Raw genomic sequence first — 12,377 nt, forward strand, 5'->3', positions numbered from 1 at the left:
GAACATCTCAAAATCAGAAGCAATATGGGAGTTATTTGTCAGAGATATCCTTATTTTGATTTTTATTTGGCCTTTCTTGGTTGCAATACATTGTCAAGCAGTGTGTATTGAACTACATGAACATACCAAAGGTCACACTAAAATATATCCTGGCAAATCTGTTTCAAGGGGGTACATTTGCTAGTTGTACAATTAACCCATCAGGAGAAATAATTCAAATCACACTTACTACAATGTCAGTAAAAAAAGGGGAAAAAAATTCTATTAACTTCTTCAGGAAGCTGATGAATTTTGTAGATCAGGTTAGGCTTTTGCAGAACAAAGCCTGGCTGATATCCAAGGGCAATGGATTTGGACATCAACTTTCAGGAAAATCTGACCTAGGACACATTTCTATTTAAAAGGTGGGTTTAATTTATAATCTGCTATTCCATGGGTATATCTACTCAGCTCTTTTCCTCTGTCTGAAATAAATCATACTGTGACATCTCAGCAAGCCGTACTCAGACATCAACAGCTTCAGAGCTGTCTTACCCTACTCACAAATGGAACAGGTGCATTATTATGAGGCTTTTTTCACTCTACATTCACGCATTCACTACACACACCATAGAGAATATATAAAAGCACCAACAGTTCGAAGAGTGCTCACCGTAAGTGAGAATGTACAGCGGTTTCCCATTGGTATCCATAGTGGTTAGGCAAGGAGCCTTTGGTGAGATGGTTCCCCATCGCTGCAGGGCTGCTTCCAGGGAAGGGGGCCAGTTTGTAACCACTCCTAACTGCTCCCCACGCATGGCCAACATCTGAGCGCCCTCTGGCTTTGGCTGGTTTGGATCTGGCTGTTGAACTTATGATTATGAAAAGATATACAGTTATCATGTAAATTCTATACCTTGTGTACACCTGTGTAATCAAGAGAATAAGTTACCTTTGCAAAATGTTCTGAAAACAGTGACATGTAAGAAGGTATTGAAAAGCAACAGAGAAATGTAACAGAATAATTTCCTTTTAAATTTAGCACAGATCAAGCAACTGATGCACCTCAGGAATGAAAAGTCCTTGTTCTTACACTGGTTCTACAAGAAGGGAAAGAAACTGCTGAGGCAGCATGCATATATTTATCTTCAAAACAGTAAACCTTTCTTTATTCCTAAAGAGAGATGGAGCATACTTTTTCCTGGATAAAAAAGCAGAATTGAGATGAACTGCAGAGCTACTGACAAAAATGTACTTTAACATGTAACAGACTGATTTAAGTCATGTTCTGTTACACGTTTTCTTATAAATTCCTGTGAAGACTATTTAAATTTCCACATCCTGAAGAATCCTAATTCTCAAAGTGCTGGTCTTTTTTTTTAAAAAGTTCCATTTATTGGCTTTATCTTTGTTTCTATCTTACATTTAGTTCATTTTTCATACTTCACTGTTACACAAAGGATGTTGTAAAACATTTAGCATGCTCCCTCACTAACATATTTTCTCTCATTGGTGTTCCAAAGCACTGGCTGTAACCCACAGCTGAATGCTCTCAAAGCAAAGCTTCCCTACACACTCTTCTGTCATTTCTTTGCAAGCACAACCAGGAGCTGAGCAGACAAGAAACACTTTTGACTCCATAGCACTATGTCCAAGCTTACTGCCAGCAGTTCCCACTGAATACCATTGGGTTTTTGGTACTTGCCAGTGCAGGAAGGGCTTACTTCTCTTTCTATAAAGTCAACATAGGAGACAAACATTTTACAGAGTTTTAATAAGTGATCCCCAAACCTTTTGAAAAATGGTAATTTTACCTTCTAACAATTCCTCAAAGTCATCTACAAAGAACTCCCGTAATGGCGGTCGTTTGGGCCGTTTGAGGGTATTGACCAGCTGCTGGATCTTTGCTGACACTCTGCTGCTCACTGGCACTCCTGCAGGACAGGGATCAATGGAGACTTCAGTCAGTGGCTGTGCTGCACCCACCAGACATCAGGGGGGTGAGGAAAGGTCTAGGACTGCAAGGCCACCACAACTACAGTTTCATGCCATACTGTGACTCAAGTGTTTAACATCAAAACACGCAAGCAAAAAGGAACAGTGACACCTAATGTAAATAAAACCAATACAGTAATGTCAGAGCAAGGTTGCAAAATTAGAGAGGAAGCAGCACACAGACTGAGGGAGAGAAGTACAGTGGGAAAAATGTCCCTACAGCAAAATTCAGTACCCTGAGAGTACTGCCTCAGCAATGGTCAGTGAGAAAACTGGACTGGCCCTCCCCATGATCAATGGCCATACCAACACTGATTGACTAGACCGCAGCCTAGTGAAGAGTGTGGGTCATAGGCTCTGCCCCATCATTTATTCTGAGTTATTTTGACACTGCAGGGGACATCTGTCCAGCATCCATCTAAAATATGGTTCATGTCTTTGTATTACTTCAGCATGCCCCTGTATTCTCTGAACATCCCTGCAGCCAATCCCACCAGCCAGCAATCTCCAAAGGGAGCTGCTTGCCCATACAGCACTTTGGAACACATAGCTCTGAGCAGCAGCCTGGGGCAAGGGGCATTTTTATAAAATAGTCCCATCAATCACCTCTCCCTACCTTTTCTCTAGTTGAGTGCAAAACCTCTCCAATGTGCACATCATCTGTTCCTGAACTAATAGCTTTCTGTCACCGCATTGCAGGAATTTCAACTTCTTACCGTCCATAAGGTTGGCTCCAAATCTTTTACCAAGTGGTGTTTAGAGCTGAAGCTACTAAATTTAGATAGACTGCACTTGGTCAATAATTCTATGCTGTGCTGAAATATTGTTTGGTAAGTTTTAGAAAAGAGGAGCACTAAATAAGGAAGGGTTTACAAATAACTGTTAAAAAAAAAAAAAAGCCAAAAAACCAAACTAACAAAACATTAGAGAATAAAATTTCAAACATGTCAATTTTCAAGATGCAGCCATGCTAGGATCTCACATTCTTTGTCATTTAAAATAAACAGACTAGCTGTAACCAGGCAGCATGATAATGGCAAATCTAAAGAGATTCTCTGGGGGTTTTTACCAAACAGTTTCTATGGGGAGTCAACTCCACTGATTAAGAAATATTTCTCTATGTTATCTTCATTGATATCAGCTTATTTTAGAACTGTAAAGGTGCTGCAACTTTGTGTTTATAAGTGAAAAGTGCCCGGGAAGAAAACCATGAAAAACACCCAAAAACCAAGAGCAGATGCATACAGTAACCACTAAAAAGGTCAGGATACTCAAAAAAACCCCAGTTCAGTTTTGGGACATACCATCACCAGTCTCCATAAGCTCAGCATTGCCATACTTTGGTGCCACCCGTGCCGTTGATCCTTGTGGTCTTTCTACTTGTATTGAGTGCTCTGAGGTGTAAGTGGTAACATCTGGAGGGGCAGAATGATTTTCTGTGAAAAGTAAGTTAAAAGGTTTAACCGTGTACCTCTAATGTCAAAGGGCAGAAAAGCAAAAGGCAGAGGAAAGGAGACCATTTGAGGTTTTTTTCCCCCAGCACATGAACAGGTGTTAAAATTAATGCACAAAATTATTATACTAAACTATAATGTGTAGTATAATTTCCATAAATAAAATTTGCACTGATTAAAACAAGGCTGTATATCTGCAATCACACAACCAATAGGCTAAAAGAATTATACAATTAGGTTGTAAGTTCTCCACTGACATCTGATTTTACTTAAAGCTTGTGGACGTCTGCAAATAGAAAAGACCCAGACAAATACACTTCTCATGGATTACTGTGTTAGTTTTTCTAAGTAAAAAGAGCACAGCATGTTGTCAATCATTTGCAGGAGCCAATGCATATCACTTTTATAACCTCTGTATTTTGACTATGTCAGTTTTAGTTAGGAAAGGAAAAAAGTCAATCATAGCAGGTTTGGAGACCAGAGGCAAAAAATAAAATGTAAAGAAACATGAACTTTGCATTCTTCACGGACACTTGCTTGTCTACTATTTTTAGACAGAGATATTTCAATTCTTCCGCATAACAAAGCCTTGCCTTCCAGAGGGCAAACACGATTTGGTCTGACTCATGCCAGCACTGCTGAACAATTCCACAGAGATAATCTTTCTCTTCCATGGCCTGATAACTCAGTATGCTACCACAGTTCATCTTCCCGTGTTTTCAAGTCTGAATCTGTATTTTCTACATATTTATGCTATTTCTATAGATTGTCCCATAAATTTTTTGCAGGTTTTTATCCACATTAGATTAGATGGAGATAAACGCCACAAGCAAATAACAACTTTTCTTTCAATTGACATAAATGATCCCCAGCAGCCTCTAAGTTACAAGAGAAGGCAGGTCTTCACTCTGCTGCCATGAAAGTGAAGAGAAATGTATTCTATTTAACAATACGCTAAGAATCTTTCAAAATACAAAAATTCTGGAAAAATGTCATCGTGTTCCAATACTGTTTTCAAGATGTGCTTCTTACTAAACTTTAAGCTGTAAGCACTAGAACACCAACTTCTACAGTAAATTTAATCTCAAACATAATTTTAAAGCACTTTCATTTTTATGAGTTTTGAACTTTGAAGCACTTTGATTCTTTTGCATTTAATCCCAAATTTATGCACCATCAACACAGAAAACTAATTTTTTTGCTACACATACCAGAAAAGGATGCTCATAGATGCTTATTTTGCATGCCTCTCATTTAAAGGTAGCATTTGACAGACAATCATAATGCAGATTTAAGACATGACATTCACTCCTGCAGCTGTTATTTAATGTGTATATTCATGAACATCATAAGGGTTCAGTTCTATCACCCAATCATAGTATCTCATTGAGGAAGACATGAAATGGCTTTTATTGAGCAACCCAAAAACATCTTGTGTTCTACAAGTGTCCAGTTGGAGCTTTTGCTTCTGATCACATCCATTGTTAAAATTTTACTGAAATAAACACCTTACATTGTGCTATGTGACCAACTGAAGTACAGTAGATTGAAGTTTATGCTGGTAGTTGCTTGAATAATGTCTTCATTTAAGGTCTTAATTTCTTGTCATTATCAACTGTTTTAGACTCAGCACAATTTTTTGCCCTTTCCTGTTAAGTGGCAAGAGCTTTTTATAGATCGTGATTGTATTACTCAATAACTGAGTCAATTAAAAAATGCTGATGATTATATTTTTCTCTTTACTTATAATGCAGTTTTACAATGCATATGGGGGATCATGACTAAGAAAATAATTGTACTTAGTCAGCTATTAGTAACATGAGAAAGTATTTTTAAAGTGAGCTGTATTTGCTTACATCTTTCCAGTGAAGTATTCCCATCTTTCAGACTTTAGAAGGCTCCTTTTGAAGAGGAGTTAAAGACTAATTTTTATTTTTTTTTTTTAATGCATGGGGCAGAAGATACATGAGCAGGGATGCTCTCCCTTCAGAACTCTGTGCCTAAAACCAAATTCTTCTTTGTTACACATGGTGCTGAGCAGGGGGAAAGGACATAACAAGAGTCCTGCTCTTTTGTAAAATGCCTTCCTTCTGAACAAACAGCACTTGCACTTGAAGTGGCCTAAAAGAAACTCTCTTCCCAAGGTTGCCACCATGGCTCAGTCAAGGAGTTCTCATGCCCTGGCTGCCCAGTTGCTATTTACTTTTATCTTGAAGAAAAGGAATAAGAAAAGGAATACTGAGGTTTGTCTTGATGTGTTCCTTTATAGTATCTGCTTAGCAGATGTTTTATCATGGCACCATCTACAGTGCTAAGTTTCATCCATTAGATTTACAAATCTTTGGTCAGCTAGCATCCCAGAGTCAGGCTTGGAGAAATGAAAATCATACAAACATTTGGTCTGAATGACTTCTAAAGAAAAAGATAATTGTTATGTTATGTGAAATGTACCCTTATTTTTTGTATAGAACAGTCAATCCAACCTTTGGCTATGGACACAATCTGTAGAGAGTTTTTTGGTCTTGTGTCAGGTAACTTGAAGAATTGTTGGAGGTTTCATTAAGAATCATGACCCTGACACATCTGTTCACTAAAAAGTAGAAACTGACAGCTGCATGACTTCAAAGCACTTCCTCCATCAAACATCCATATTTGCATCACCTCCTATTCCCATCTCTTCCAATATCCTTGCATTAGGAGATCACAGACAGAACAGCTGTTTCCAGTTAAGGCTCTCTTCATTTCTGCCACTGGAGCAATATCATTTACCCCATTTCATGAAGATCAGAAAGGTCCAAAAAAGCAGAACACATTCATGGAGGGATAGAGCACTGACAAAGCCCCACGTCTGAGGAGAAGCAAAGGAGTGCAGGAATACTTTCAGTGCAGGTTTGGAAGCTCACATAAGCACCAGGTACTTGAAAAGTCTCCAGGAACTCAAAAAGCATTCCTGGAACACTGTACTTGAAGAAAATGCAGCTTTTACTCCCAAATAAACTGGCTCTTCTGGTTGTCAGGGAAGGGAAATCCAGAGTCAGATCTTTCCATTAGCTGGGTTTTTCTTGTATTGATATCCAGGTGACAGATTGTATTTTAGTCTCCTGTATAAGTTAACATTCCCCCTCAGAGCACAAGAATTTCCAAGCTGTCTGAAAACTATCAGCCATGCTTATGGCACATGGTTTTATATTTATTTGATTAGCAATCTATGTAGCCTTTAGTGTGGATAGAAGCCTTTGATTTTCAAACAGAAACATATTTGAAGCATATAAAAGAAATATTAAATGCACCTATAGGATCAAAACTTTGAAGTGAGATTATTAACTTTATATAGATTTACAATGATAGGCAAGCATTGTGTAATTTTCACCACATGACCTTTGTGAGCTTTGGGGTGGGCTTTCTGTCCCCGATTTTTATATTCACAGAAATCCAAACCATGTAATACCAACAAACAAAACCTTGAAGATCTTAGAAATCTGCACAATACTGACCTCAAGAAGGGTCAAAATATCAGATATTTTTAACAGATTTCACTGGTTTGACCTCTAAATTCAAGAATTACTGAACACAGCTGTGAACACACCTATGCCAAACCAAAGACTTTGCCTGTAGGTTAATGCAGACCCCTGAGCATCTTAAAGCTGTGAATAAATATTTAAATGATATCTATCCCAAACTAGAACTCTGGCCACAACAAAGCAGCAGCAGTCAAATTAAATGAACAATATAACATTAAAATAATATAATAGCTTATGCAAATTATCCAAACTATTCACAAAGATAACTCTGATTATATTATAGCCAAAGCTTTTTATCAAATCTCTTTTCAGAACTGCATTAGTACACTTAAATTGGAAAAATATCTCCCTTTTACTCTGTGATGCACTCAGGAGGTAAAATCCTAGTGGACATCAGAATGGAGGGCTTTTTTGGGTTATCATTAAGGTCCTTCCCGTCGCACCTTGAATTTGTATTAATTAAAATTGGCACCTTCAGAGTATGGCCTTACATAAACACAGTTGATTCCTCTCTTGCAAGCTGGTCTGTCTCTGGAGAACAACTCCTGGACCAAACAAACATCAAGGCATGGTAACACATGTTCTTTGTGACCAAGAACAAACTGGCTCTGATAGCTGAGGAGCCTTAAGGAACAGGATTACTCTTCTCTCCTACCAAAGATTATTATTCATCTACCATCACTGGCCCACTGCCTTGGAAAGAGTCAGGCTTTCTGTAGGGTTACTTCAAACCTATCACCTCTTAGAATACATTTAATGCATAATCTACCTTCTTGGATAGGAACAAAACAAAATAACAATTTAATTTCAAATTCTTAAAGAATGCAGCTCACCCATGAAGAAATACATATTACAGTTATAACTGTGCAGCTGCTCTTACATTTCCAGTGATTTTAGCAACCACAAGATCCCAGTCTCATCAATCAGATTTTGTGCCCCAATGACATTTACATTACTACAGCTCAATTAGTGTCCAAGAAGAGATGCAATTTAAGGTATCTTATTGTCAGAATGAATGAAAACATGCATACACTGAGGTAAGCTCAACGGCTTCCTTCAAAGGCAAGATCTTTCTAGTCAACAAGGCACAATAAAACATGTATACATAAGAAACAGTAGTTTCCCTCTTCTACAGAATAGTGCCATCTTAATTTAGCTCCATAAATGCTGTATTATTTACCACAAACTCAGTGATTATAAAAGACTTACTGTGCCAGATTTAAAATTACTAAAATGTCAAATTATAAAGAAGCTATATTTAAAGACACATTAAGACTTTGTGTATGAGTAATGCAACCTTTCAGAGTTTGGATAAATTTAATTCTCTATGCTATAATTTCCTGTAGCATTTCAGGATGAAGTCATAGAAAATAATCAAATGCAATGATTAATGTGTTCCCAATGTATGTGTTTCTAAAACAAGGTTCTAAGCATTCACTTAGCATGAATTTATGAATACAATACAAGCTCTTCCCCTGACTGCAATTCAGCCATTCTGGATCGTGATGGGAGGATTACTGAAAATACAGGTGTTACATCAAGCTGTACTCATAGCAAAACCCAGGGGATATGTACTCCCTTTCCAGCACATAAAATCATGAACACTGCTGATGCTTTCATGTATCTCATGACATGTACTTGAAAAGGAAATGTCAGCTGAAGAACAGTCACACGCAACTGTAGTAACACTGTAGTAAGGTTGCTTTATCTGTTCCAACAAAGACTGCAACAGGTTTTCAGTGAGAGTCTAAAATACATACCCCAGCAAGAACATACACAAAGCAAAGGCCTTGTATGATAAGCATCTGAAGAGTGAATGGAAACCAAGCCTTGCTTTCCACATATCCAGTCAAACAGCTGCCTCATGTTAATAAAGACCAGTGTCAATGGCCCAATATTCAGAAATAATGTCTGTGAAGCTTAGCCCTAATGGAAAGAAAGCTTTGACTTCCTAGCATCTTTATATAGGAAATAAACAAGATATTTATAATAACAGCTCCCTTCTCTGAAGCTCTATAATGGCCTCTCTCACCGAGTACAATCACTAGATATCCCAGTTCAAGTATTCTAAATTCAATTAAGTGCAGAAAAAATATGTTTGAGAGGACTACTGTTAACAGAATTATCAAAAATCACTCAAGCTATGTAATTAAAGTGGTGCAGCAGTGGGGAAAACTCATATGCAAGCAATCCCTAATGATGCATGCACTGATTTTCCTTACTGATGAATCCTACCGAGACCTTTATAGTGCTAAGTAATGGAAGTCATGCAACTCTACATTTTAAGGTATTTGGTAACCAACAGCTAGACCCTATTTGCCACAACATAAGCTAACCCCCAAATCTAAACTGCCTTTTTCCCCCCTCCTGAAATAGGAAAGTAGGACTATCTCTCCATGTAATATATATAAATATTAAAAAGCAAACTAGAAACACAGGAAAGACTTTTGTTAGATTTCACATAGCAGCATCAGCTGAATGTGAGAGTCAAAATTCATGTTAAACTGGACACACTCCACACACCTGTATACTGACCTATATGCGTTTGAGCCATAACATCAGCTAGTCTGTGTGCAGCACCACTGCCTCCACTTTGTGTGGAGGAGGAGGAAGTGGTTGATGTGGTAGAGCCATGGATCGCCTGACTGATCCAATGTTCCATGTTTATGCTCCCCTGGCTGGAGGTGGGAGTTCCCTGGGAGTCACCCTGGACGGAGCCTTCGTCTTCTGAACCAGAAGAAGTATCTAGTAAGTAAAAACAGCTTGTTAGCTTGCAGTGCTTTGGGGGTTTCTTAATAGAAATAACTCATATTCATACCAAAAATTTCAGGAAAGTGCCATGAAGAAAATCTCAGGAAGGCAGGCAAACATAATGAGAAAAGTGCAGCACTGAAAGCACTGAACCTAAGTCAGCTGCTAACTGTGCACCTCTCCTGCTCTCAGGTCATGGCCTGTGTATTATTGTACCAAAAAAAAAAATTAAAATTAAAGTCTTCCTTTATAGTGTTAAACAGAATCTTCTGAAGATCTCCGGCCAGCAGACAGTATTTAAAAAACTTTCCCAAGCTCACTCCACAAATCTGTGAGACACTTTTCCAATTGTACAAAGTCCAATCCTCAGTGAAATGGGAGTCTCAGCCAGATTCAGTGAGTATGAGAAGCATGAGATGTGGGGTGTTTTCACAGTCTAGCGGATAAAAAAGCAGATAAACTTCAAAAGGAATGGCACAACTAATTGTTAAGATAATGTTACATTACATTGTTAGGGAATAAACCAGAAAAGTGGAAGGAAATCAGACTACTGTAAAATATGACAAGCTGGCCATATTTAGGTCCTTGTCAGCCCAAAAGGACCAGTGCCATCTAAGGTATCACTAAGGGCAAAGTAGTCATGTGAACTGTCCCCATTGACTTTTCCACTACTCAGTTCACCTTCTCTTCAAACACACCTCAGTTAAGCTCAGTGGGCATCAAATGACATTTCCATTACTGTCTATGCTGACAGATTAGCAGTTCATAGCAGCACAAAGAAACACTTTTAAAATTCACATAAAAACAGAGAGATACTCACCTGGAGGTGTGTAGGCATCCATTGATGTTTGCACCACCAATGAACGTCGCTTTGAGGGCATGGGCACTGCCATTTTCCTTTCTTTATGCTTAGCAAGGGCTGCCTGCACTGCTTCTGTGTGGACATCTGCAAGGAAAGACGAGTGAAGCCAGAGTCAGACAGGAAGGAGCTGCTCTCTGCATCCAGCAGACCTGGCACAGCCTGTGCCTGTGCCAGCTGGGCTGACAGGGCACATCCCGTGACGGGAGCCCAGGAACACACAGCATCTCAGAGCAACTGCTGGAGTTCTCCTCTGCACAAAAAGCAGCCACAGTGAAAAGTGCTGTACTAACAAACAAACCCTTTGAGCTGTATGATATTCCCAGAACAGTGCTGCAGTATTTGAAGAGCAGGAACATCACTTCCCCAGGGCAAACCTTTATTTAACCTGGAGCTGCTACTTCAGTGACCATTGCTGTTTTCAGTGGAACTTTGGTGTATTAACAGAGCCCATTTTTTAAATGGATAAGGTTTCCAATTTACAGATAACTCACACAAAGTGAACAAGAACATTTTATTGAAGGGTAAAAGGTATGTAAAATGCCACAACAGAAATGGCAACAGGTCCCTCATTCCCAAATCCTTCTCCTGCCACTGTCACTTGGCATTATTCACAGAAAAATAAGTACTATGTAGGGCTGGCCTGAGGTGGAATGAGGAAAAAACACCCTGAGCACAGATGTGGTGCTTTGCAGGCAGGTGCTGCACACAGCTCATACCAGCACACTCCACAGTACCCCACAGATCCCTTCTCCTTGGGGAGGTGAACAGCTTCTCTACCTCTCCCATGGATTTATAGCTGCCTGCCTGCCAGAGTTTGAAAAAGTCCATTTATCATGTCTAAAAGATGTGAGTAACTTTTTGATAATGACTTTGTTTTAAGCACCATTCTTTAATTACTACCATAACTACATATTGAAACAAGTCTGCCTTTACTTTACTACCTTGCACTGTTTGTCTGCATATTTCAGTGGAATTGGGACACATATTCACATGAGGTGAGTGTATGCAAAAGACATGGCAGCCAACAGGAGTTCCTTGTGGGCAAAGAAGTTGCCACACCATCTGATATCTTGCCTTTTAACCAGCTGACACTGGTCAGCTGTAGAAAATACAGCAATTCGTGTGCAGGGTTTAGTTGTTCCCATTTGTGGATCAGCAGCACAGTGAATCAGGTCTAATCCAAAGTGATCCCACTTCTGCTGCTGCTGCATCTCCTGGAAGACCCCCCCTCACAGGCTGGGTTGGCAGCACACTGTCATTATCCTTGTCCTGTATGGATGTGGTGGCAGCTCTGAACAGGCAATGTGCCCCAAGAACAGCAACAGGAAAGAGAAGAGTATCTATATATATGTGTGTGTGTATATGTGTGTGTATATGTGTGTGTATATATATATATATATATATATATATATATTTCCTTATTTAAAGAAGCGTTGGTTGAGTCACATTTATGTAATTTGTGAGTAACAGCCTGGAAGGATGACTAGAAGCATTGGATGATAAGCTGCTGATAAGCTGCAGTGTCTCATTTCCAATAATGGTGTTTCCTATTTTCTGCCAGGGTTTAAGCACCTCTCAGTAGAAGTACAACAGGGAAGAGTAAAAAAAGGCACAATTACCAGCTGCTTCTGTGAGTTGCTTTCTTTTGTTTTAAATCATGAAGAGGATGAGAATATCAGCAAAGAAAAGCAAACTGCAAAGCTGAGAAACTGTTCTCAAAAGATAAAAGAGCCATGGGGATGATGGACCAAAATGAAGGAAGAACCAATGCTATCATCAACACAGAGGACAATTTCTCTCCTGTCAAGTCATTAT

The 12,377-nt window shown here is 39.0% G+C and overlaps 1 protein-coding gene across 2 annotated transcripts in view; it reads right to left on the reverse strand.

Annotated features, from left to right (window-relative positions):
• The window catches only part of DIP2C (disco interacting protein 2 homolog C), a 311,802-nt gene that overhangs the window by 106,151 nt on the left and 193,274 nt on the right, over positions 1 to 12,377 (reverse strand). For both annotated transcript variants that reach the window (XM_058800262.1, XM_058800269.1), the window contains 5 exons: positions 10,521 to 10,646; positions 9,485 to 9,694; positions 3,279 to 3,410; positions 1,794 to 1,913; positions 653 to 850 (listed from right to left, as the gene is read on the reverse strand). In XM_058800262.1, the coding sequence (XP_058656245.1) occupies positions 653 to 850; positions 1,794 to 1,913; positions 3,279 to 3,410; positions 9,485 to 9,694; positions 10,521 to 10,646 (786 nt within the window). The remainder of the gene's footprint in view (positions 1 to 652; positions 851 to 1,793; positions 1,914 to 3,278; positions 3,411 to 9,484; positions 9,695 to 10,520; positions 10,647 to 12,377) is intronic.

The sequence above is a fragment of the Ammospiza caudacuta genome, chromosome 1 (genome assembly GCF_027887145.1).
Source record: "Ammospiza caudacuta isolate bAmmCau1 chromosome 1, bAmmCau1.pri, whole genome shotgun sequence".
Classification (NCBI taxonomy): Eukaryota; Metazoa; Chordata; class Aves; order Passeriformes; family Passerellidae; genus Ammospiza; species Ammospiza caudacuta.